We start from the raw sequence: 26,905 nt of genomic DNA on the forward strand, positions 1-26,905 counted from the left end.
TTTTTCTGTGCTCTGTTCAGCTTCTCCAGGTAGGGCTGTGTGTAAATTCACTCCACCTTCATTTGTCTTGGCTGTTCTTAAATGCTTCCCTGTTACTGCTCTCACCCCTGGGGATGAGCTCCTGGGGCACAAAACCAAACCAATCCCGTATTCTGAGGAGCAGGGGTTGGCACCAAGAGAAATGCATCTTCCTGGACCCCGGAGGGCAGAATCTGAACCTGGCCAAGGAAGAAACGAATTCCCTTTCCCAGGAACAGGTATCCCAAGCTACCTCAGGCATCAAAATCGAAGTCCAGAGTCACAGTGACTCAGCGAACTTGAGGCTTAAGAATCACAACACTGTACACCCTTCTCCCTGTCTGCCCCATTCCGTGCGGAGGCGCTTTCCCGAGGCTGGGAGAGGCACAAGGCGCGCCGGGACTCCACCAGACACTGGCACTCTGGTGTCCCCAAATGGTTTCTGGACAGAGTCCAGATGGGCATACCTCCCACCTGCACCCGTTCTCTTTACCCGCGCCCTCCCGCCCCACTCCTTCCACGTCGGGGGTCCCCATTCCCGCCCCCAGACTCCCCTTTCTTCCCAGAACCGCAGCCCAGGCGCGCCCCGCCCTGCGCCCCAGAGTCCCAGAGGCCGGCTCCGCCCTGGTGGACCCCGGTCCAGTGGGCCGGGCGCGAGGAGCTATAAAGTGGCGGGCGCTCTGCACGGGGCACCCCGGAGCCCCAGCTTCTGCTTGCAGACCTGGTCCCCCATACCCGCGCCACGACTTTGCCACGGCCAGCAGCGCTGCCAATCAAGGCACCACGGGAGCCCTTGCTGGTGAGTGCCTCGCCACGCTGCGGAGAACAGGGGCCCCTGGTCCACGTTTGCTTGCGGGAGCCCCGAGGGGTTTGGAAAGCATAGGCATTAGGATCCTGGGATAAGCCCTGACCAAACACGGAGGTAAGGGGAACGCCTGTTTCGACCCCATTCGCACAAACTGGGGTGGGCGTTTGAAAGAGACTTGACCTCGAAGCAAAAAAAAAAAAAAAAAAAAAGCCTTCCAGAACACGTTGAAACCGGTCGTCCGGGGCAAATTTGGCCCCTTGGCACACCTTGTTTGGCCTTACATAACTGAAAACATTTTGGTATAAGTAGCTACTATCCACAGTCAATATCGTTGATTTCATAAAAAGTGAATTCTCTGATTCTGGAGGAAAATTAAAAGATCCAGTGATGGCTGGAGCTGGGGAAGTTGTTCCCTTTAGTTGGATAGAGACCCAGGCTGTCTGGCTGGCTAGGGGACAGTTTTGATTGTGACCGTTGGGAGTGACAGAGCCTCTCCTCTCCACCATCTACCCGAGGGAGACCTTATGGGTCACCCCAACTTTACCTGATGCAGGCCTGGCCTCAGAGACACCCCAGCAGCAAGGAAGACCTGCAGGCAGAGGGTGCTCTTTTCCCAGAAAGCCTCATTCTCAGATGGGATAGTGCTACCATTTAGGAAGCGATCTCCTCCACTGCAACAGAACTCCACCTTGCAATTTCCTTCCCTCTGAACCTCGTTCTGTTTTCTGAAAACACACATGCAGAGAGTCTCATCTTGCCAAAAGCAAGTGAGGGGATGGACTTAATGTTGCGGTTGACAAACTAGGGTTAGAATCTCTGTGAAAAGGGCCGAGCCAGAGATTGGAAGCCCACCCAGAGTTTCTAGAAACCTAGGGAAGCGTCTGGAAGGGACTGCTTTGCAGCTGACAAGGCTTCCTGCATGCATCTACTTCATTCAAAGCTGTCCTCAGGGCACCAGCACTCCCTCCTCTAATACAGGACAAGAGCCAGTTCCTGATTTTCCCGTATTACAGAATATTCTGTGTATCCAGAGCGTTTGTTACAACCACGCAGTGCCTCTGACTGGCATGTACGTGTTCCTCCAGGAACCCAAGGAGCCCAGGAGGCAGAAACAGCATGCACGAACCTGATTAGAGGGCCTGTCCTTATTCTATTGCTTATTCTTCTGCCAGAATGATCCAGTGGGTAATGTTCTCTTTTACTGCTAAAGATATCTGGATGTGCTTTACATTAAAACAAGGTGCCATGACCTCTTTTCTTTCTCTTCCAGCTTTATCTTCTTCGGTCATTTAAGTTCTATGTTGGTCTTGAATGAACGTGCCCCTTGATAGAGTACCATGCAGTCAGGAATGTTCGAGAAAACTTGGTTCTGGATTGGCCTGAGTTTTAAGGCAGAGAATTGTAGGAACGTGGTAGCCTTAGAAGAGGACAGAGGCCAAGTCCCCCGAAACAGTCGGGAGGCTTTGGCCATACACCAGAATGTATGCTCTATGGAAATATTGTGTGTTTTTGCATACTGGTGTATCCCAAATGCCTAAAGCAGTGCCCAGTGGGTAGGAGGTACTCACTCAAGCCTGGTGGAGAGGCTGAGAGGATGCGTTAGAACATGAGCATTGCACAGGGAGAGATAAAGTTGGCTCGGGTGGATAGAGAACGCAAAAGCCGGTGGGGAAGGAACGAGGGATTTGAGAACACAGAAAAGGACAGAAACAGGGAGTGTATTTCAAGCAGGGACTGAAACCTGAAGAGAGTTGCATTAACAAGGACAGGCTCAGCTGTGGGATAAGCAGTGGCTTCTGTTAGGTCAGTGGGGTGCCTGGCAAACAGATATGAACGTTAAATTAGAAAGCCCCATTTGTCTTTCAAACCTCTCCGGCAACGGCGGCTCCTCTGAAGCCTTTCCTCATCGGCCAGCCCTGAAGTGAACGGTTTTCCTCAGGAATTTTGTCCCTGGTCTCCCCTGTCAGGCTAACGCCGTTAGTTTTCTGTGTGTCTTTCTTAGTTCCCTTCTCAGGGTAAATCCTGAGAAAATCAAGCTTGTCATACAGCTAGTTAAGTGGCAGGAAGGACCACTGGGCCCTTCAAGTCCAAAGACCGCAGGTTTGTCCATGGAAAAGGACTGGCAACGAGTGACTTGGTGTTACGACGTGGGGTAGTGATTCTCCCGTTTACCCTTTCCCTCTGGCAAAGCAGCACAACTACTCCGTGGACTGCAAATCGGTGTTGTGCGTGCAGCACCTTTTACAATTTGCCTACTGCGTTGTTTTCAGGAATCCATATATTCCAGATACTGAACTTTGTTGGTTCTATTTCTCGCAAATATGTCCTTCCTGTTTGTGTCTTGTCTCTCGCATTGCTTGTATTTGAAGGTATCAGGCGTCCTGTAGCTCGCAGCTGATGAGCTACTCATCAGCGAAAAGGGTAGGTAGCCTGATTTTCTCATTTTACATGAAGTACCTTTATATTTTACTACTTAGGAAATGCTTGTTGATACGGACACTGATAAGAAGTTAATGGGGCGCCTGGGTGGCTCAGTGGGTTAGGCCTCTGCTTTTCACTTGGGTCATGATCTCAGGGTCCTGGGATCGAGCCCCGCACTGGGCTCTCTACTCAGCAGGGAGCCTGCTTCCTCCTCTCTCTCTCTCTCTCTCTCTCTCTCTCTCTCCCCGCCTCTCTGCCTACTCGTGATCTCTGTCAACTGAATAAATAAAATCTTAAAAAAAAGAAAAGAAGTTAAAAAAATATTTATATATAGGTAGAAAGCCAAGAGAATAAAAAACTGACAAAGCAATATTCAGTAAACACTGATGTAACTAATGCAAAGTTCAGTCACAGAGAAAATGCTCGTGGGAACTTAAGGTACTCACATTTCTCCTGAGAATGGGAAGTCGTGGAGTTTGATAAAAAAAAAAAACAAAAAAGAGAGGCTGGGGGTAGGAGCTTGTGAGGCAGCCCCGGGAGCTCTTTTCCCTTTTCCACCCCGGGGCCATCCAAAGCAGATAAACCACTTTCATAGCATGTAAATGCCTTATCAAACTTCCATTCTGCCACCTCAGAGTTTACGGCGTCTGAAACGCCGCGAGCAAGCCTGGCGACGCTGCTCTCGCGAGGGTGGGGGGCGGGAAGCTGACGCGGGCCTGCACTGAACCCGAAGCGCCTGCGCCCACTGGAGCTCCGCCCGTGGGCACAACTGTTGGGAGCAGTGAGAAACCAGGTAGTAGTCCCAGTGACTAGGAGCGGCGGCGGTGGTGGGCTCCTCCATTCTCTTCCGTTCTCTGGCCCTTCCCCTCGCTGCTGCCTGCGTGCGGTTGTGTAGACTTTTCTCTCTCTCTCCATATATATATGGAGTGTGTGTGTGTGTGTGTGTGTGTGTGTGTCCGTCCGTCCGTCCGTCCAGTTTCAGGGGCGTGAAGCATCTGCCTTCAGCTCAGGTTCATGCCACAGTCCTGGGATCGAGTCCCATGTCGGGCTCCCTCTGCCTCTCCTGAATCACTCGTTCTCTCAGTCTCTCTCTTGCTCTCAGGTGCGCTCTCTCTCTCAAATAAATAATAATACTCCAGTTTTACCCCTCACTATGCTAACTTTCTTGACTTGTTTGTGCCTCAGTGTTCCCATCTATGATATGAGGATACTCATCGTAGCTATCTCAGCATTGCCAGGACAACTGCAAAAGAATGCAAAGCACTCCAAGCAGTGCCTAGCACAGAGTAAGCAATCCATTAATGGTATTCTTGCAGAGAAAGGCAAAAAGTATTTTCCTTGTACGTGGAATCTAAAAACCCAAATAATGAACAAACAAACAAGAAGACATATGCCCATAAATACAAACAAACAAACAAACAAAGGGACTTTGCCAGAGGGGAGTGGGATGGGCAGAAGGACAAAATGGGTGAAGGGGAGTGGGAGGCATGGGCTTCCAGTTATGGAATGAATAAGTCGGGGTGGGGGGCAGTGGCAGGGGAGTGAAAGGTACAGCACAGGGAATATAATCAGTGGTGATATAACAATGTGGTGGGGTATGACAGGTGGGAGCTACGTTTGGGGTGAGCCCAGCCTAATGTACAGACATGCAGAATCACTGTGTTGTTCATCTGAAATGAAAGTAACGTTGTGTGCCAAATATACTTCAGTTAATATAAAGAAGAAAAAGGGGCACCTGGCTGGCTCAGTTGGAGGAGCTCAGGCTTCTGGGACGTGAGTTCAAGTCCCACCCTTGGGTATAGAGATGACTGTAAAATAAATAGAACTTTGGGGCGCCTGGGTGGCTCAGTGGGTTAAAGCCTCTGCCTTCGGCTCAGGCCATGATCCCAGAGTCCTGGGATCGAGCCCCGCATCAAACTCTCTGCTCAGTGGGGAGCCTGCTTCCTCCTCTCTCTCTGACTGCCTCTCTGCCTACTTGCCTCTTGCCTCTGTCTGTCAAATAAATAAATAAAATCTTAAAACAAAACAACAACAACAACAAAAAAAAAAACAGCTGCCTCTGGCTGGGGTCGTGATCCCGGAATCCTGGGATCAAGCCCCACATCGGGCTCCCTGCTCAGCAAGGAGCCTGCTTCTCTTCAGTGAGGAGCCTGCTTCTCCCTCTCTCTCTCTCTGACCCTCCTTCCCCATTCATACCCTCTCTCTCTCTCTCTAATAAATAAAATCCTGAAAAGAAATATAGAACTTAAAATGCTGTTCTTGTAAGACTAGAGCATTCTTGTTCTAACAATTTTATTAATACAGGTCCAAGAAAAAAAAGTAAATCATTCCCCTCTGTCTCTATCTCCTTGTCATCTCTTAGCTAAAAAAACTAATTTCCTCTTATACCTATATACTGCATATCTACCCACACATATATGTAGTTTCTTTCTTTGTCTTTTTTTTTTTTTTTTTTTTTAAGTAATGTTTATACCCAACATGGGCTTCAAACTCACAACTCCAGGATCTAGAGTTGCAAGCTCCGGCTGAGCCAACCAGATGCCCCTCTTTCTTTGTCTTTTATAAAAATGGGTTCACATTTACTTCATTTTATGAGCTAACAGTATATCATGGATATCTTTTTTCTGGGTGACTATATATAGTTAACTCTTGTTAACAACATACCAGTCTTTGGTCTATATATATTGTAATTTATTCAAATAGTCCCCATAAATAGTTAGGTTGTATCCAATTTTTGCGGATGAAAACACTAAAACAATACACATCCTTGTTCATGTATCCTTATGTCCCAATGCTTTTAGTCTGTAAAACAGATTCCCCAAAATGGAGAACTAGATCAAAAATTTATGTGTTCTTTTTCTTTTCTTTTTTTCTTTTTTTTGAGAGAGAGAGTGAACAGAGAGGGAAGGTGGAGAGGGAAAAAGAATCCTAAGCAGACTCCATGCCGACACAGGGGTCGATCTCACAACCCTGAGATTGTGACTTGAGCTGAGATCAAGAGTCAGGCACTTGGGGCGCCTGGATGGCTCAGTGGGTTAAAGCCTCTGCCTTCGGCTCAGGTCATGATCCCAGGGGCCTGGGATCGAGCCCCACATCGGGCTCTCTGCTTAGCAGGAAACCTGCTTCCTCCTCTCTCTCTGCCTGCCTCTCTGCCTACTTGTGATCTCTGTCTGTCAAATAAACAAAATCTTTAAAAAAAAAAAGAGTCAGGCACTTAACCAACTGAGCCACCCAGGTGCCCCAAAGATTTATGTGTCTTTACAATTTTAAAAGATTCAGCCTAATTACTCTCCCCAAAGGTGGATGCAGCTCGTATTCTCACCAGCAACATGCCAGTCTTGCGGTCTTAATAGACCTCAGTATTCCTTGTCTTAAATTGTTTTGCCAATCTTTTTTTTTTTTTTTTTAAGATTTTATTTATAAGTAATCTCTACACCCAACGTGGGGCCTGAACTGACAACCCTGAGATCAAGACTTGCACCCTCCACGGACTGAGCCAGCCTGTTGCCGCAGCTTTGCCAATCTGATGGGTAAATAATAATATCTCTCTCTCTCTCTCTTTTTTTAAGATTGTATTTATTTATTTGACAGAGAGATCACAGAGAGGCAGGCAGAGAGGGAGAGGGCAGCAGGCTCCCTGCTCAGCAGAGAGCTGGGTGTGGGTGCGGAGCTCGATCCCAGGACCCTGAGATCATGACCTGAGCTGAAGGCAGAGTCTTTTTTTTTTTTTTTTTTTTTTAATATTTTATTTATTTATTTGACAGAAATCAGAAGTAGGCAGAGAGAGGGTGGGGGGGGGGAAGCAGGCTCCCTGCTGAGTAGAGAGCCCGATGCGGGGCTCGATCCCAGGACCCTGGGATCATCACCTGAGCCGAAGGCAGAGGCTTTAACCCACTGAGCCACTCAGGTGCCCCTTTTTTTTTTTTTTTTTTTTTTAAAGATTTTATTTATTTATTTGACAGGCAGAGATCACAAGGAGGCAGAGAGGCAGGCAGAGAAAGAGAGAGAGAGGGAAGCAGGCTCCCTGCTGAGCAGAGAGCCCGATGCGGGACTCGATCCCAGGACCCTGAGATCATGACCTGAGCCGAAGGCAGCGGCCTAACCCACTGAGCCACCCAGGCGCCCCTGAAGGCAGAGTCTTAACCCGCTGAGCCACCCAGGCGCCCCTGAAGGCAGAGTCTTAACCCACTGAGCCACCCCGGCGCCCCTAATATCTCATTTTAATGTGCTTTTCCAGAGGGCATTTCCCTAAAGTGTTGGGCAGGGCACTTGCTCATTTGTTTTTTTCATTGGCATTTCTTCCTCCTTGTATAGCAGCAGTGGCCTTGAGTTATTTCTCTGTTGCATTGTCTTTTTTGTTTATAGGCATTCTTTGGGATTTTAACCCTTTGTGATAAGAGTTGCAGATACCATCTAGCTGGTATCTTTTGACTTTGTTTATGGTGCCTTCTGGTACAAACAAATTTTTAATTTTCATGTGGCTTTACCTGGCAAGCTTTTCCTTCATGGTTTCTGAATCTCTAGTCTTTCTTAAAAATATTCTCTATCTTGAGGTTATACAAATTCTCCCTTTAGAGGTTTACTCTGCCAGGAATTTATTGCTCTATGTTGTGTGTTTGTGGGATACTGGAAAAAAAAAACCACTCAAAATACGTATTGAATATAATAGATGCACTGAAAAGTGCACAAAATCGAAGTGGCTTGTCACAGACTTGTGTGATCAGCACCCAGATGAAGAAATAAAACATTGCCAGTACCCCCAAAGCTCCTTCTGATCACTACTCCTTGACAAGGGGAACCACTATCCTGACTCCTAACACCTTATATTAGTTTTTGAAGGGGTTAATTCCATCTTTAGTAGGTGACTGCATCACCTACTGCCTAACAAAGTAGAGTCTCCCTTTTTTTTCTTTTATTTATTTAGTAACCTCTATGCCCAATGTGGGGCTTGAAATCACAACCCCAAGATCAGCAGCCCCCTGCTTTGCCAACAGCGCCAGCCAGGCACCCCTGAAGCTGATTCTTGCCTTGTGGATCCTGGCTTGGCTGCCCTGCAGCTGAAGCTTTGCTTCTTGGTAACTGATTTTCTCCATATGCCTTGTGTGTACCTGAGCAGCCAGAAGAGCACTGATCATCCTGGCCCACGCAGAGAAGACATCCTTCAACTATGCCATGAAGGAGGCTGCAGTGGAGGCCTTGAAGAGGAAAGGATGGGAGGTCACTGTGTCGGACCTATACGCTATGAACTTCAATCCCGTCATCTCCAGAAAGGACATCACAGGTAGGAGCAGCTCCCTCCTTTCATGAGGTCTCTGTGGCACATTTCAGCTGCGGGTTCTCTGGCCCTGCCTGGGCCCTTTTGGCTCCAACCTGTCTTTTTCCTCGAGGCAGGCACACTGAAGGACCCAGGGAGCTTTCAGTATCCTGCCGAATCTGTTCTAGCTTACAAGGAAGGCCGTCTGAGCCCGGATATTGTGGCGGAACAAAAGAAGCTGGAAGCCGCGGACCTTGTGATTTTTCAGGTGTGGTCAGACATCAGAAGAGGTGTTGGGACACTTGAGTTCTTACTGCCCGAGCCTGGTCACCTCGTTAGCTATGTGATCTTAGGAAAGTCAGTTACCCACTTGAGTGCATTCTCTGTAAAGAAGGGTGATGACTTCAAAGGTGTGCTATTACACAGATTGATAGACCCGGTGCCCCAGCCATACTCCTCTATGGGAGGAGTGGCTACAGAAATGACACCAGAGCCTGGTGCTTTTCTTCAATTAGGGATTCCTTGTGGGATTTCTCCCAGTTTGCTGTTGTCCCCTTTTCCTGCATCAGCACCCCGAGGGGTCTGCCGAGGGAAGCATGGGAAAGAGACCTCTGGGAGCTTTCCAGCTGAAGGGCCCGCTGCCCTGCTTAATGTGTTCCAGCTGCAGAGTGGGGCCTTTCTTCTCCTGGAAGCTGTCTCCCTGCTAGGCAGTCAGTACTGGACATGCATATGCTTCTTGTTAGGCCTCTCTCTTGAAAATGCCAGACTGGACTCAGTGGCTTTGCTTCTCCTGGTTCTAACCAGCGTTTTAATACTAAACATGGGATGTCTTTGACACTAGAAACAGCACAGGGAGGGTGATGCCAGCTGTGGTTTTTGCAATTATTCAATCAGCTGCAAAGAATCCAAACTTTTAGGTCTTTTATTCGACCCTCAGTCCTGCTGCTATAGATCAAAGCCACGCACCATTAGCCAGTGTCCCCTGGAATGTCTTCTTGGGGGCGTGTTTTCTGCTGCATCGTATCCTGGTGCAACCAAGGAAGCGGCAGGAGCAGCTTTCAAGTCTGCATCTCATATTTTAGAATTGGAGTGTATCTTGGGGGTCTTTTAATTTAGCTTCTATCCGACACATAAGTTTAATTTACTATAAGTACAACTGCTCAGGTTGTGCACTGCCAAATAGCAACATCAAAGAGCAATGTATATACACTGCAGATTTTTAGATTATAACATGTTACCAACGGACGAGAGGCAAAGTCTTACAATAGAAGAATCAGCGTACTATGAATGATAGTCTTTCAACATAGAAATAGTGTCCTGAGGAGGAACACTTTAATTCAAACCGAGGTGCCATGTGGGCTAGCCTCTTGCTCACTTTCCTCACTTCTCCATGAACAACCAGAGGAAGAATAAACTCTCAATATCCTGCAAGCCAAACAATTCTATTTTCAGCTCTGACTGTAGAACATTCACAGGGACCAAATCTACTTGTCTAAACAACCTACACATTTCTCTTAAAAGCTGCCAGTGGCCCCTCACTGTTGCAGAGTCATAAATATAAGAAGCCTCTAGAGGTTACTCAAGCCCCTCTTTCCACAAGTAGGCACATGAGACAGGGAAAGTAAGGGGCTTACGGGGCAGAGGTTTTACATCATGTCAGTGGCAGAATCAGGGCGAGAACACAATCTCGTGTTCTTTCTGTTTTAAAACCCAACTCCCAGGGTGCCTGGTTGGCTCAGTGGGTTAAAGCCTCTGCCTTCGGCTCTGGTCATGATCCCAGGGTCCTGGGATCGAGCCCCGCATCAGGCTCTCTGCTCGGCAGGGAGCCTGCTTCCTCCTCTCTCTGCCTGCCTCTCTGCCTACTTGTGATCTCTGTCAAATAAATAAATAAAAACCTTAAAAAGAAAAACAAACACCCAACCCCCTTTGCCCCTCTCCTGTAGGTCAGTAACTATTCAAGTATCAGAGAAAGATATCAAGTCAAGGAGAGTCAAGTTGACTGACCAAGGACAATAATTTTAATGTGCTAACTCCTCCAGAAGAAATGACAAGGGCCCGACCAAGAAAGGTCGACCAAGAAGTTTGCCTGTGACATCGTAGGCAGCAGCTAAGCACCTGAGCCACCTTCTGATCTGACCCCTCTGTCCTCTGTCCCACAGTTCCCACTGCAGTGGTTTGGAGTCCCTGCCATCCTGAAAGGCTGGTTTGAGCGAGTGCTCATAGGGGAGTTTGCTTACACATATGCTGCCATGTATGACAAGGGACCTTTCCGGGTAGGTGGATAGTTCTGCTTTCTCTATCAGCTAGATTCTGGTTCGACTCTCTTCTGAGGCAGGGTTTTGAACAGATATGAAGAGAGATCCTGGGAGAGATGGATCGGAAAGTTTTTGGAAGTATTTAGACATGACTTTAGGGCTTGCTTTAAAATAACCTGGGGAGGTGCCTCTTTAGCACAGTAGGTAGCGCATCAGTCTCATAAAATAGCCCGGGAACCTAAGGGGGAAGGGTTTGAGTTACAGCTAATACTGAGAGTTGAAGCTGGGGGTGGTGGTGTGTATGTGGAAGCATCATTATACTATTTTCTCTACGTATGACATTTTCCATAATAAAAATAAAAAAAGAAAGTCTATCTTCGTTTTTTAGAGACCCAACTACTACACAAGAAATATTTTGAGGCCTCTTGGATTCCATGACTAAATACATGTGTAGCACTGCGGGGAGACAGGTAGAAACAATAGAGTTCTACTTGGGCGCCAGCAATCCACACTGGTTTTGTAGTTCCCTCAATTTGCCACCAGTAGTATGGAGTCCTTGGCTAGCCATGGCTGTAACTCCTGGAGTCCCACTGAGTAGCTCAGTGGAGTCAATGTGCAGCTGGGCGGACTTGGGTGTTCTTTTCCCAGGGACTGTTTCATTAACTTCCTGTCACCATGGAGCTGTGGAGGGAAACAATGACTTGCCTTTTGCAGAATAAGAAGACCGTGCTTTCCATCACCACTGGTGGCAGCGGCTCCATGTACTCTCTGCAGGGTATCCACGGAGACATGAATATCATTCTCTGGCCAATTCAGGTTACTTTGTTTTCAATGAACCTTTGCGGGGGGAGCTAATTAATTGAGGTTTCTTTGGGGTCCAGATCCTCAAGATCACAGCTGAAAATAGACCTGAGGGGTGAGGAGGAAAGCAATGTAATAATTCAGAACTCCAGGGACAGTGAGCTCCCTTTTAGGCCCTGCTTGTCTTCCCAGACCCCCTTATTGCAAGAAAAATTTGAATTTTTCTTCCAAACTTTGCTGCCTCCTAACCAAGGGCTCGTGCATGTAATCCCTAGATTCATATAGCCATGTGCCCCTATTCTCTCCAGATGACTGACCTCTCTCTCCAAGCTTCCTGGCTTTCTCCAAGTTGCTGCTACAGCCTCACAAACTCTTAGAAAATTGTAAGAAATGATTTAGTCCAGAGTGAAGTTAGAACAAAAGTGAAAAATGAAGTAGGCTTTTTGTGGTTGGTCAAGATAATCTCTTCCAAGGAAGAGGGTTGGAGAGAAGAGCAAACGAGGTGGCCATCTGTAAGAGTGAACCATTAATACTGGAGAATAAATTATAAGAATCATTTGCGGAGGCTCATCTGGTTAAATGGAGAGGCGGAGAAAGGCACATCTGCATGCCTTGGCAAGTCAGCTGCCAAGAAGCTGAAACTCCCTTATGTAATAGAACTTCCGGTATTTTTGGCAGAGGATCCCAGGCTGGCAGGGTTTCAAGGTTTTATTCATTTAAAAAGGAGCTCAGCTGAATAGGCTAACATAGGTAACAGCTAGGAATAGAGCACAGATGAGAGACAATAACTATGAATTGATTCTCCAGAAGGGCTCAGGTCCCCATATTGAAGTGTCTTAATGGAAAACCTAGATTAACTTTTATTGTTTGTATATGGCACAAACTGTGTAGGGTTTGTTCTGTGACTCATGTTTGTGCTTTTGTGTTTCCCCAGAGCGGCACTCTCCATTTCTGTGGCTTCCAAGTCTTGGAACCTCAACTGACCTACAGCATTGGGCACACTCCTATGGATGCCCGAATTCAGATCTTGGAAGGATGGAAGAAACGCCTGGAGAATATCTGGGATGAGACTCCACTGTATTTTGCTCCAAGTAGCCTCTTTGACTTAAACTTCCAGGCAGGATTCTTAATGAAAAAGGAAGTGCAGGATGAGCAGAAAAATGAAACATTCGGCCTTTCTGTGGGCCATCATTTGGGCAAGTCCATCCCAACTGACAACCAGATCAAAGCCAGAAAATGAGACTCACAAGACTTCGTTTCCTTCTAAAATGTAGCAAAATTGAGGTTTCTTATTCAGACTTCCTTGACTTGCTTTAGTCTTTAAGGTGGGTTTCTTTTTCCATAGGGAATGAATCGGGGACAGAATAGACTGTATTAATAGATTTTTGGTTAGTTTTCTTTCTGATTCTTATGATTGCTATCTTGGCAAAATCTGATTAGGCTCAAGAGGCCACTTAGGTTATAAAGCAGGGCAAGGAGTAGAAAGATGCCAGACAATAATCTTTATGGTCCTCTACACGATTTAATTCCTCTTATTAGGGATACATTTTTAGGGTCAAATGTGGCAAGGCAAAATCTAACTCTTCAATGATATATTTTTCTTTTAATCACCTCTCTGTGGCTTATGGCAGAAGGGAATTGCTCAGAGAAAGAAATGACTGAATCTGTCTGACCCAAGGGACTTGTTTAGTAGTTAGTAATTTATGCTTGTTTATGGTATTGGTTTTAATTACTGCACAGTGACTAATATGCCTAATGTTTTACTCATGCTTCAACCTCTGTTGTATGTATACAGTACCTACAGATACCTTCAAGTAAAAGATAATAGAAGTCTCTTTTTTATTTCTGTCTTCTAATTTAATGTCTGCAGAAATAAGCCAACACCTCTATACACTATATCTGCTGCAATGAATGAATTCAGGAAAAGTTACTCCCCGTACTTAGCAACAGCCTTCTCCAAATAGTATTTTTTTTCTGAGCTATATAATACACTGGAAGGTTTCCCTCTATCATTGCTAAACTGATGACTTTCCTTTTGGATGCATTTTGGTCCCACAATTTTGGGGATGAAATTGTAATCCTAGAGTTTCATTAAATGAACATTTTTTTTTTTTTTTTTTTTTTTTAGATTTTATTTATTTATTTGACAGGCAGAGATCACAAGTAGGCGGAGAGGCAGGCAGAGAGAGAGGAGGAAGCAGGCTCCCTGCTGAGCAGAGAGCCCGATGCGGGGCTCGATCCCAGGACCCCGGGATCATGACCTGAGCCGAAGGCAGAGGCTTTAACCCACTGAGCCACCCAGGTGCCCCTTAACTGAACAATTTTGACATTAATATTCCAACTTCCAATTTCAATTAAAGTCAGGCTCACTGTCAGTATAACTCAAGTAGAATATGACGAAATGCCGCCCTCTTGTGGTGCACTGAAAGAAAACAGGAGAGATTAGGCAAAGCCAGGTTGCCTGAAACTGTGAACAGTTTCCTGGACCTGCCAAGAAAATGAGGGTGGCAGACCAGAGCCTCATGTGCTAGATGCTGACAGGTACTTGGGTATTTCTCCCTATACAATACACACAATGGCATATGGCTAGGTGCTTCAGTTTGAAAAATATTTTCTTGTTACCTTCATCCTCACTGCAATTTTGTGTAAATTTCTGAAAGTTCCCAGTGAAATAAATAAAACCCATTTCTACAAACAGACCCGCTCACTGGTTTCAGTGAAGCTACTGATAGAGGCATACAGGCAAAAGTGGAATCTACTAGGGAGGATGGGATTAGAGCATGCAATAAGAAATTATGGCCCCAGGTGCCTGGCTGGCTAAGTCTGAGATGCAGCTCTTGATCTCAGAGTTGTGAGTTCCAACCCTATGTTGGGTGGAGAGCATTCCTTAAAAATAAAATCTTTAAAAACAAACGGCCAGGGGCGCCTGGGTGGCTCAGTGGGTTAAAGCCTCTGCCTTTGGCTCAGGTCATGGTCCCATGGTCCTGGGATCGAGCCCCTCATCAGGCTCTCTGCTCAGCAGGGAGCCTGCTTCCTCCTCCTCTCTCTCTCTGCCTGCCTCTCTGCCTACTTGTGATCTCTGTCAAATAAATAAATAAAATCTTAAACAAACAAACAAACAAAAAAACCAAACAGCCAGAAGCCTCTACTACTTGAGAGCTCTCCCAACAGGGCTGTTTCATATTGAATGGTAATGGAACAACCTATTAAGATCCTTGCAGGGAATCTACAGGACATTTAGAGAGATCCAGGTAAGAATGTTATAGAAATCAAGAAAAAAATAGAATTCAGTAAACACATACCTAGGGGCAGCAGTATTTATTGTAATTTGCCTGATTTATTCTGATTTTATCTAGTCACTGGGCTAGGTACTCATCTAGGCACTGGGAGCATAGCAATGAACAAAACCAAGTACCTCATGCTAGGAAGAAAGAGCAGGCTGAGAGAGATGGGATATGAGTAGTTTTGTTTTATAAAGACTTCCTCAATAAGGCTATGTTTGAGCAAAGACCTGATAAAGTGAGAGAGTGAGATGTAGATGCGTGAAGGCAGGAGTGATGGCAGAATGCACATATCTGAGGCAGGAGCATGTACAGTGTGAGGAAGAAAGAGGACGGACGTTCATGTGACTAAAGCAGAGAAAGGAGGAGTGGCCTAGGTCAGACACATAGCTGGAATCAGCTCACATAGAGCCTTAGGAGCTCTGTAAGTATATAAGAATAGAAAGTGGCTGGAGAGTTTTGGGCAGAGCTATAATATGACTCATGTTTAATGCTGGCTGGTAGGGAGGAATCAAGTGTAAGAGTGATGGAAGCATGGCTTGTGCTTATGGGACAGTGTAACAATCTACTTAATAAATGCTTTGGGCAACAGAGGTGTCAAGTAGAAGATGTATTTATAAGGTTCAATACATCTCAAAGGTTGGCCTAACAGTAGTTGATAAAGGATCATATCTAGGTCAAATAAAAACCTCAAAGGTATTTTGGCTTATGCAACTAAAAGAATGGAAACTCCATTTGCTAAGATGAGCAAGAATCTAGAAAGCATATTGAGGGCAGAGTTGGGGTCAGGAAGGGTGAAATCAGAATTTGACTTCAGGCATTCTATGTTTGAGATGGATGGTAATATGTACCTGGAGTTTGGGGAGAAGTTATGACTGGAGGCATACATATGGAAATCTTCAACATAGAGATAGTATATAATGCTATGTCAAGGATGAGATTACCACTGCAATAGAGAAGAGATCTGATGATTGACCTCTAGGGCTCTCCAGTGTTAGGAGGTCAAGAAGATGAGTATGAAAGAAAGTAGCCAGCAGAGTGGGAGATCAGAGTTGCAGGATCCTGAAAGCTGAGAAAAGAAAGTGTTTCAAAGAGGGAGTGATCGGGTGTGTCAAATACTACTCATAAGCCAAGTAGGATACATCTGAGAATGGACCTTTGGATATAGCTAGGTGGAGGCTATTCTGATGATTTTGACAAGAGATATTTCAGGAGAGTGGTCTCATGAAAGCCTGATTGGAATGGGTTCAAGAAGGAATGGAAGGAGAGGAAGTGGAAACTCTGTGTATGGAGTTAATGTGGTCAAAAAGTTATTTATTTAAGAGATAAAGGAAATTACAGCAAATTTATATGCTAGTAGGAATGACTCAGAAAAGATTTTGATGCTGGAGAAAGAAGACAATTAAAGGAACATGTCTTTGATTAAAAAAACAAGGGGGCACAAAAGGATCTGGGATCTAGCAAACAAGGGTAGAATAGCTAAGTAGTATCAGGACTAGTAATATTAAAACAAGGTTAACACTTATTAGGCACTTACTGTGTGCCAGGAACTAAGTAGTTTTTACATGGATTAATTTACTTTGTTCTTGCAATAACCCTAAGGTTTTTATTTTTGTTTCTGCTTTATAAATTAGGAGATGGAGGAATAGAGAGGTTAAATAACATGTGCAGGGGCCAGAACTCCACTGAGGTGGGCAAACTCAAGAGCCTCTGCTTTTAAGTACTATACTGTATTGCCTCAGCTGAAGCAGGGACAATGGTACCATGAAAGAGAGCACAAGAGTAGCTACCAATACTGTTATTTTTTAAAAAGATTTTATTTATTTATTTGACAGACAAAGATCACAAGTAGGCAGAGAGGCAGGCAGAGAGAGAGGAGGAAGCAGGCTCCCTGCTGAGCAGATAGCCCGATGCAGGGCTCGATCCCAGGACCCTGAGATCGTGACCTGAGCCGAAGGCAGAGGCTTTAACCCACTGAGCCACCCAGGCGCCCCATACTTTTTTTTTTTTTTTTAATAATGTTTTATTTATTCATCAGAGAGAGAGGATGAGCACAAGCAGGGGAGTGGCAGGCAGAGGCAGAGGGAGAAAGAGGCTGCCTGCTGAGCAAGGAGCCTGATGCTGGACTTGATCCCAGGACACTGGGGTCAAGACCTGAGCTGAAGGGAGATGCTTAACTGACTGAGCCAACCAGGCGCCCCTCAATACTTTCTCTTGAGAGCAAGACCATTAAGTGTTGCTGTTGAGAAACTGTAGCTGCTTTTATACTTCTAGAGTCCCTGTTGTGTCCTGAGCAGGCATAAATGATGTTTCATTTCTTACAGGCCTGATTATATGGCTGCTGAGAATGTGTTTGCTCCTTAAAACATGACATAGTACTACTCTTATCAGCTTAGAGTAAAGCAGAACAACCACTTCCCCTATTCTGGACACTGTAACAAATTATGTAGCCTAGCACCGCATCAGCTTTTCTGGCAGCTACTTAAAAAGTCTCAACTTCAGATCAGTCTTTTGCCCACATTGGCAAGTTTTGAACCCAAGTATTTTTTTTTTTTACCCTTTTATTATTTTCGCTTCAAAAAAAATATTTTTTTAAAGATTTTATTTATTCATTTGACAGAGAGAGATATCACAAGTAGGCGGAGAGGCAGGCAGAGAGAGAGAGAGGAGGAAGCAGGTTCCCTGCTGAGCAGATAGCCCGATGCGGGGCTCGATCCCAGGACCTTGGGATCATGACCTGAACCGAAGGCAGAGGCTTTAACCCACTGAGCCACCCAGGCCCCCCCTCCCCAAAATTTTTTAATTAAAATTTTAGGTCACTAACATACAGTGCAATATTGGTTTGTGGAGTAGAATTCAGTGATTCCTCACTTACATACAACACCCAGTACCCACCATAACAAGTGCCCTCCTTGATACCCATTACCCATCTAACCCATCTGCCACCCTTTTTGATATTTATACTTACTGAATTTCATTTCATTATCACTCCTTTCCAGTGCTGTTGAAGTCAATAAATACCAAAAGAAAACTTTTAAACACATTTAAAACAATGGTAGCATTATTGAAATATATATAGTCTCCTAAAATGACAAGTTGTGTTTATATACATCTGGGTATGTTGAAAATTCAGTCACTTTCATAGAATCAACAGACACAGTCTATATTTGGTAAGAAGGTATAAACATATGATTTAAAGAACTGCTTCTGAAGTTTCATATATTTTTATTTATACATCATACTCATATCTATGTATCATCTGTATCTGTGTTTAATATCAATTACATTTCTCCATAGTCTAGTAGGTGCATATAGATTTTTTTTCTCATTTCATATACTGCTAGTGGTATGTTATATATACACCACATTTGGTAAACACCAATTTATATATTTGGAAACAACTGACAGAAGAACGACAAAAAGAGATATTTTACTGAGGGCTGGAGAGATTTCATTTTTAGCAAAATTACCTCTGTGGTACGTGATCTGCTACCACACTAAGTCACTTTGTATGTTCCTGGCAAAACTACTCGGCACAAAGTAAATGCTCAAAAATAGATCTGTATTTCTTACCTTTTTCCAAATGATTTTATAACTTCAGCCATATACTCATGTTGCTCAAAACTAACAGTCATGGATAAAAATTCATTCACAAAGTTTGAGGAAAAAAGACAGTTACCCACTGCAAAATGAAAACTTTCAATGTTTTATTTTTGACTGCAGCTGTTTACAGAAATATAGTTGCGAGTATACAAATGTTCCAATAGAAGCAAAATATCTTTTTAATATTTAACAAGTTATCACAGATAGCTAAAAACATAGATGCAAATGAAATTCCCCCACAGAACAAACTGAAAATATCTGGTGTCAGTGCTCTGAAATCCCAACTATGAAAGCCATATACACAAAAATGTAATCCTTATATCATTGCAGGACAATGGAAGAAGGCAGTTCAGTGGTTGACCAGTGTGCTCAAGCAAAATAAAATAAAAGTAAAAAATTTAAATGGCAGAATGGTAGCTAAAGCACTTGAGAACAGGTTCATGAAATATCTGCACTATGTTAATTAAAAGACTGACTAAGTAAAAGAAGTGCATAAAACTCAGTAAAATTTGACCAAAAAAAGTAGCCACTACTTGGAGCTTATCACTTAGAAGGGAGCAAGGTGAGCAGATACATTCATTAGCTCAAAAGAAATTAGCTCAATGTCACTGGAATCAGTTTGTAGCTACTAAAGTCATAAACACTTCAGTGCAGGACAGTCCTTTATTGGACACATTAGTCTGATTCCAAAGCCACACTCAAACATCTGAGATGTGTGTGTGTGTGTGTGTGTGTGTGTGTGTGTGTGTGTGTGTGTTGTCCTGAGGTTCATTAGCTAAAATAAGAAGCAACCCCTATAAACTATTTCAAACCAAATTACTTCTGGGGAAAAAAAGAGAGCAAGGATGATATGGTTAAACACAGGTCTTTTAGAAGAGATATTACGAGTTGGAGTCAAATAGAATTGTGGTAGAATTCTTTGGATATAGGAATATATTATGCAATAAAGTGGGGTAGAGGGGAAAGGGAATAAGAAAGAAGGAATGTACCTAGAGCATCTCCCCACAGTTTGCCTATGTATTGCCAGCACCAAGGTTTGTAGAGTAAGCCACTTATATTTCCACTGCTAGTATTAAATAAAGACAGCAGTGGTGATATTTATAAAGTGAGTATACAATTATTTTTATTTTGAATGTGCATTTTTCTTCCGTGAGTTAATTAATTGGGTGATTTGTAAACAGTGGAAGGAAGATTACAGCAATAATTATGGAGGTACTGAATACACATGGAGATTAAAATGACTGGATAAATCTACTTATCTTGTTACTTTATATTTACCAGAGGCATACAACTGAGAAAGGCGAAATGCCCAGATTATATAATGCACTGTCTTGTCCAATATTTATTTTAGTAAATAATGCTTGTCTGAAGCGTTAAGTTCCAAGAATAGCTATATCTCTACTGCATCGGTTCTCATACAAACCAAGCTACTTTTAAATAAGTTTTATCTATTTAAAAAAGAAATTAAATAAGGTGCTTTGTTGACCTGGCCAGTTATCTTGTTAATATCTCAGATACAAATATAAATACAAGGAATGATATTCTGAGAGTTGGTCTAGCCAGACCAAAATTGTGGTCTGCTGGTAAAGTAAGAGGCAATGAAAAGAAAGCTTATATTATCACTGCCCACAATGTACCCATTTCATGGATAAACAGGAGACTTTAGCACCCGTCAATTGTTTTAGCTACTTAAATATCGTAACAATTAAAAGAAATATAGAAGATTGCACCTATATATTTAAATCAGTCATTTAATGTAAACTTTTTAGTAAATGGTAGTAGAATGCCAAACTAAGTTAACTGAATTATCAAGAACTAAACTGTTTATGTACATAAAACATGCTATATTTCTATAGGCAGTACTGAGAATAAATTATCATTGCCAATAAATGATTATGGATAACCAGGTTAAGCTGAATGTATATAAAGAACAATATACAACTATTTGTATGACTAGGAGGGAACCTTTCTAGTTCTAACTGTATAACATTTACCCCAGTGGTTTTCCAACGAGCATACATCAGAATCACCTGGAGGGCTTGTTAAAACACAGAATGCTAGGTCCCATGCAAGAGTTTCTGATTCAATATGTCTGTGACAGGGCCCAAGATCTGCATTTCTAACTAGCTCCCAAGTGATACGGATGTTGGCTGGTGGGCTGAGGACCATACTTTGAAAACCACTGGTTTATACTGTTTATGTAGAAAACTCTATACTACAAGGTTCTTATAAACATGACACAAAATATACTGGAAGAGACCTGGTTTTAATGAAGTCTCAAACATACAGATTAGTAAGCTGAACATTTAATATTTCTAAAATGATTTGCTGAAGTGTAATCATTTCCTCATATAGTCAATTACATTTCAAAGTCTTAAGTACTACTATACAGTCATTTTAGAAGATATTCACATAATACTTATACCAAGCTGGCTATCCAAAATAAAAGGGACATAAAGAGTTAAGATGTATTCATTAAGAAGGAATCATCACTATACAGCATTCTTGACTTCTTTGGAATGGTTAAAGTGCATAATATCTTTTGGGTATTAAGAATATTGCATAAAGGTTTGCAGTCTTCAGAGCCACTAAGTCAAAAAAATACTCACATGGGGAAAGCAGCTTTATCCCAAAGCTACTGTTATCCTGCCCTCTCGTTAGGCACCACCACTGCAATAAGGAGCTAGAACAGAGGCAAAATTAACAAAAACCAGAGGGATACTCAATTCAACTGTATTCGGTTGAAAGGAATCATTACCTTAGTTCTAGAGGGATTTCAATATAACTTCTTTATTTCCTTTGACACAATTTTTCATAAAGATTATGAAGGTTCTGACAGGAAAAAGGTGCACTACGATGAATTACATGGCCTTAACTAGTTAGAAAAGTTGATGTGACCAGCTTTTACCTAAACTATGTGTAGTGATTTATTTTCATCCATCTGAGTAAGATCAGAGAAGATGCTTTAAATACTTCCTTCCTGAAATTTATCTACAATCATTTGTGTACATGGAGTCTCAAAGATAATAAAATTTTCATTAGCATTCAGGTAAGACCTATCATTAGTTGATTAAGATGAAGATAAATTTAGATAATTTATATAAAGCTGAAACAATATAATTCTATATTACTTACCATCCCTCAAAGGAACAATTCTAGCAATGTATCTTCTCTGTTACTCTTAGGCCAAAGGGAGAAATTTATGAAATTGTTTTCTACAGTAATCAAAAAATGGAGAAAAGAATGGCTAAATGGAAAAATTGAAGTTGGGGCTATGAAATCATTTGTATATTTGTTTTTGGCAATAGTGAAAAATGAAAATACAAGAAAGGGGCACTATCATGGTAAAAAGGCACTTTTTCCATAAGCATTTGACTTAGATATAAAATATTAATTTTAAAAAAATTTCCTGAAAGTGGAGTAAAAATAGAATTTTATTAATAAATGAGGCTAGAATGGCATGGGGAAAAATGGGATTAAAGAAGTAATTAGAGCACTGGGACAATTCACAAGTGACACTATGTTACTTTGATATTTACTGCATTCTGCATTATGAACATTATGTCCATGATTTAGTTTCAGTGACACAAATAGGCAGAGGAGAAAACCTCTTTTTAATATGTTATGAGATTCTAACTAACCTAACTTACTAGTGCATGAACTCTGAGCTATTTTTCTAATAAAGCTGCCGAACTATATAGTTTCTGTCTCCACGGAGTCCCTCCTTATAACCAAAGCTGTGCAGATACAACACGGCTGCACTGAGTAGGGATGAAGCCTGTGGTCATGAAACAGAGTAAAGCTAACAGGCCTCATATAGTTTTTAATTAATTAGAAAAAAAATAAACTAGGAAACAGGTATTAGAGTTAGAATTAATTGTTCAAAAGGATTATTATCTTAGTTCTAGATGGGTTCAGATATAATTTCTCTCTCATTTCCTTTGACAATATTTTCCCTAGGCAGATTAACTGAAGTTGTGATGGACAAGAAATGCACTATAATGAAATTCTCAACTACAGCATATACAATATTACCAAAAAAGAAAAGGAAGGAAGATCTTTCACTAATTCTGCTTTTATAATAAAGCCCTTCAAAAACCTGTTCTAGGGAGACTGGTAAAAACAGATATCACTAAATAACAGTATAATACTCTAATTACAAAGGTAACATGATAAAGCTCTGAAGCAAATATGACTTCTACTTATCTTCTCCCATGTTGGTGTGGATATATAATGGAATGACAATAAGGAACAACACACACACACACATACACATGCACACGCGCGCACACCCCCCCGCCACACACACACAGATAAGCTCCAAGCATTAAGGTGAGCTGCTAAAAGCAAGAGCAGTTGAATGTAACAATATAAAGGAATAAAAAAGGTTCATAGTTTATTTAGGTCCTTCTGCCATAAATAAATTTAATAAATTGTTTCTTCCAAGGCCTATGCAAGCTCTTGGAATCTCTCCCATTTGTAACAGTAATCTGGAAATTGTATTATTAGCACAAGTATCAACCACTGACCACTGAGCTAACTCTTCAGTAAGAAGAGAAATGCTTTTTGAAACCAAATATTCAGAATGCTGTACTTAACAATGACCTTTAGGGGTAAGGAACATTAAACAATGTTAAAAAAAATTTATCATTATTGAATAAGAATATGGTAGCATAGCACAGCCCTTGTATAAATAACCACAAAATTTATGAAAATAAAAATAGGGTTTTCTGCCTCCATCCAATCAAGCCACTATACAGTTCAGGTGTATGTTCTGTTCTAAACTTAGATACTATTAAACAGAAAATTGGTCCCTGGTGACTTGGCATTGGCAATCAGCATTTTACAATGATAAGCCTCTTGCTAAACAACAGAACAGAAGTCAGCACACAAGCCAGTCTTCTTGCCACCACTTCATCCACAGAGCAGTGTTAACAAACATTTTAATTGGAACTTGGTGAACAAATAGACTTCCTGAGTCTCCTGTGTAATCTCTTAGAAAAAAAGTCAGAAAACTCAGAAATAAACTTACAGTATTTTATTTCTACTTCTTATTTTTATACCTGCCGGGTAAGCTATCTCTTTATAACTCTGCAATTAGAGTTTTACATTTTAAAACTGAAGCACTGGATTGTGTGGCTGTCCTTCTTATAACCTGAACTATATTGGGTAATTTTTCCTGACGGGGTGGGGAGAGATGATATATTGAGGAAAATGCTTTTGGTTCAGAGAATTTATAAAGTAGCTCTGGATATTACAAGATGGGGAAAATGTTATTAAAATTACAAACATGGGATTTTTTTTTTAGTGTCATTATAAATAAAAGGCATAGAATACAGAAAGCCAATTAATAACAATAACAACAATAAAATATTAAATATATAGTGAGCAAGGACTGAATGGCTCATTCTTGTGAAACACCATTTGACATAACTGCCTAGATGGGTTTCCTTACTCTTAACATTTTGCTGAGTGAAAGATCCAGCAAACACACAATAAGCTGCCTTTAGCCCACTAATAACATCAAGGAACTGCCTGATGGAATGGCCACAGATGAACAGGTCATATGTTTCAAAAGATACTTAAATACTCAATAAAGACATAACAAACCCCCCCCCCCCCACTGTTATCAGACGCCACGTTGTGGTAGAACATCAGACAAACTCACAAATTTAACCACAAAAATGTGTGGCAAAAAAAGAATAGTTTATATATATGTATATATATAAATTTCTATATTTATGCCAATGTACTCACTCAGTACAAATAGCAAAATAGTATACCATTTCCTAAATACAAAATATAGCTTTCCAAAAAAATGAAACACACATTAGATATAAACCATCCAAAACTTGAACGATTGAAAACTGTATTCAAAAGTAAATGACCCAGAGTAGGTCTCTTTCTGAAAAGTTCCCTTCATATCGGCAAGAAGCCTGTACTACTGAAAACGTAATTCAATGCCTCTCAATCAGAGAGAGAAAGAAAGAAAGGGTTGGGGGTGGAGGAAAGAATATATAAGAACAAAGAGAAAAAACAGATTAGAAGAGCACATTCAAAGAACTGAGGAAGACCACAAAAGGGGGGAAAAATCTGGCTGTATAAACAAAACCAACACCACAATTCCACAAAGGTCAACTAAATGTATAGGATAGAAAAAAATTAAAAACAAACAGAAAAGTAGCCTTCAACAAACAATTAACAGGCTATTTTTTTGTACACTTAAAAAAATAAATGAAACGGACATGAATACCAAAACATCTTATCTACATATAGAAGCCACACACAATTTGGCCTTAAACTGTATTAACAGCTTTCTACATGCCAAAAGGAAAAAAAGACATAAGCATGTGTCCAGACAACAGGTTGTAGTGAGAAGAGAAGTGGGCATCCCATGGGTGTCAAGAACACCCAGAACTGTATAACTAATGCTACAACTGCAAATTCTGGAGTGTGTAATTTTGCTCTCTATAGATGTAACACAAGTTAATTCTTCATTTTAAGTCAATGATATGACCCTGTAAAGCCCAAGGCTTGTGGGAACCATCAGATAAATGACCACTTCAAACCATAAAGCACTGAGGTGACAAGTGAATTACACCCACTGCAGTTCAGGGAGAAGTGATGTTTCAGGAAATTTTAGTTTGCCTTTTCTTTTTTTTTTTTTTTTTTTAATTAAAATGTACATTGTTTCCTATTAGAGGGAAATTTTGAAGACTTCAGAACAGCACCGTTCATGGAAAAAAATGCATTGTTTGTTTCTCAGGAATCAGCTCCCATCATTCCTGAATGGGTAGCCCCCAGCCCCAACTGTGCTGCAGGAGTTGCTGGGTTACCCCACACCAAAGTGGCCTTTTCCTTTAAGTTGTTACAGGGTCACAAAGCTAACAGTATATTACTAATTGTCTAAAAAAAAAGTGAAGAAGAGGGGGAGAAGAATATAAATGAATATAAAAAGGGAACATCGGTCCACGACTGGGATAAGAAGAAAGCAGACTCAAATTGCTATGTCAGTTTTAACTGCTGTAGGAGGATATCAGAACATAATTTACCACACATTATCCCCTTCATTTTTTGATAGAGCAAGATAATTATTATTCTATGCACAGTTATGGCTAAACCCTTTAAGAGAAACACAGAGAATTAACAACTCTCTGAAAAATAAAATCAATAACATTCGGTTTGTGTGTTGTCTGCCTTTGTGATAAAGAAGCCTCTTATCTGTGTAGAGCTCTTAATACAGCTTACTTATCAGAATGTTACCCCTTCAGTTTCTCCGTAAAAGCTGAAAAAATATTCCTTCACTTTGGCCAATAGCTGTGCTTTTTATATTGGAAAATCACAGCCTTAGTTTTAGTTACTATTTGAACTTTCCTTTTTTAAAAGCCATTACTTGACTAAAACAATGCAGGAAATAAAATATGAAAAATGAAAAAAGAATGAAAGTAAACAAGACATTATGAATTACTTTCTAATAGCAATAATAACTGAGCAGTCCAGCTTTCGGATTTAAAGTATACTTTTAAAGAAACAGTGCCTAGGAAAATAGCAACAATTAATTCTGTCAGCTGGAAACTCAAATAGATTCTCAGTCATCACTGTTATTAGGAATATAAAATATGAAGACGTTACCAACGGTGGCTAATCACTGCAACAGGCAGCACTGATGTGCTCTTTTGCAGTAAGAGTAAAATCTACCCATTTACTCAATCACAGTTTTTCATACTTTGTTTTGTTTTTAAAGTAACAGTTCAAAAATCCTCATGGAATCACATGATCTCAGGACATCTTGGAATCAGAATTTTCTTCATGGAATTTCTAAAAAAGAAGGAGAAGATGAATATAACTCACTAGGGAGTGAAATCATTTAGAAATTTCCCATTACCCTGGATGTCCCCAAAGTATATTATAGTACTATAAATGCTACTCCATTATATTTATACTTCCACAGACTTTTCTAACTCAGTCTGTATTTCTTGAGGAAGGGAGAAACGAGATGTAATTATATCCAATATATAATACATTCGGTGGATGTTCGTTGGATATTCTGTCATTTCACAGCAAAGAAACTTAGCATCAGAAGGACAGCCTAGTACTAACAATACAACTATGAGCTATCATTCAGAGTAACTTATGCAGATCAAAAAAAGTGCCATATTGGGACCTGGGTAGCTCAATTGGTTAAGCCTCTGCCTTCGGCTCAGGTCATGATCTCGGGGTCCTGGGACTGAGCCCTACATCGGGCTCTCTGCTCAGCGGGGAGCCTGCCTCCCCCTTTTTTTCTGCCTGCCTCTCTGCCTACTTGTGATTTCTCTACCAGATTAAAAAAAAAAAAAAAAAAAAAAAAAGTGCCATCTTGTGAGAAAGTCGTATTTCAAAAGAGGAGGGTCTAAAAGTGTTATTACTTAAACCCAAATCTGATACAGTTTATATAAGAATAATACAATTTATCGATGCTTTTCAA

General features: G+C 41.8%; 2 protein-coding genes and 1 long non-coding RNA gene across 17 annotated transcripts in view; 1 reads left to right on the forward strand and 2 right to left on the reverse strand.

Annotated features, from left to right (window-relative positions):
- The first annotated feature begins 346 nt into the window (after positions 1 to 346).
- Positions 347 to 13,399, forward strand: NQO1 (NAD(P)H quinone dehydrogenase 1). Of its 4 annotated transcripts, none has more exons than XM_082711757.1 (7): positions 352 to 940; positions 6,658 to 6,777; positions 8,364 to 8,528; positions 8,639 to 8,769; positions 10,661 to 10,774; positions 11,471 to 11,572; positions 12,492 to 13,399. In XM_082711757.1, the coding sequence occupies exons 2-7, from the start codon at positions 6,774 to 6,776 to the stop codon at positions 12,795 to 12,797; spliced, it is 822 nt and encodes a 273-aa protein (XP_082567883.1). In that variant the 5' UTR covers positions 352 to 940; positions 6,658 to 6,773; the 3' UTR covers positions 12,798 to 13,399. The 4 variants fall into 4 exon arrangements, with proteins under 4 accessions (XP_082567882.1, XP_082567883.1, XP_082567884.1 ...); XM_082711758.1 differs by having other exon boundaries at positions 352 to 817; XM_082711756.1 differs by lacking the exon at positions 6,658 to 6,777 and having other exon boundaries at positions 347 to 817.
- LOC309853583 lies at positions 12,904 to 17,520 on the reverse strand. Its single transcript, XR_014305816.1, has 2 exons — positions 13,856 to 17,520; positions 12,904 to 13,637 (listed from the first exon to the last, which is right to left on the reverse strand). It is a non-coding gene; the product is annotated as an uncharacterized lncRNA (long non-coding RNA).
- Positions 17,521 to 18,528: 1,008 nt separating this feature from the next.
- NFAT5 (nuclear factor of activated T cells 5) overlaps positions 18,529 to 26,905 on the reverse strand; it is a 115,088-nt gene continuing 106,711 nt past the window's right edge. For all 12 annotated transcript variants that reach the window (XM_082711656.1, XM_082711654.1, XM_082711657.1 and 9 more), the window contains one exon: positions 18,529 to 26,259. The gene's annotated coding sequence lies outside the window, so the exon portion shown is untranslated. The remainder of the gene's footprint in view (positions 26,260 to 26,905) is intronic.

The sequence above is a fragment of the Mustela nivalis genome, assembly GCF_964662115.1.
Source record: "Mustela nivalis genome assembly, chromosome: 18".
NCBI classification, from domain to species: domain Eukaryota; kingdom Metazoa; phylum Chordata; class Mammalia; order Carnivora; family Mustelidae; genus Mustela; species Mustela nivalis.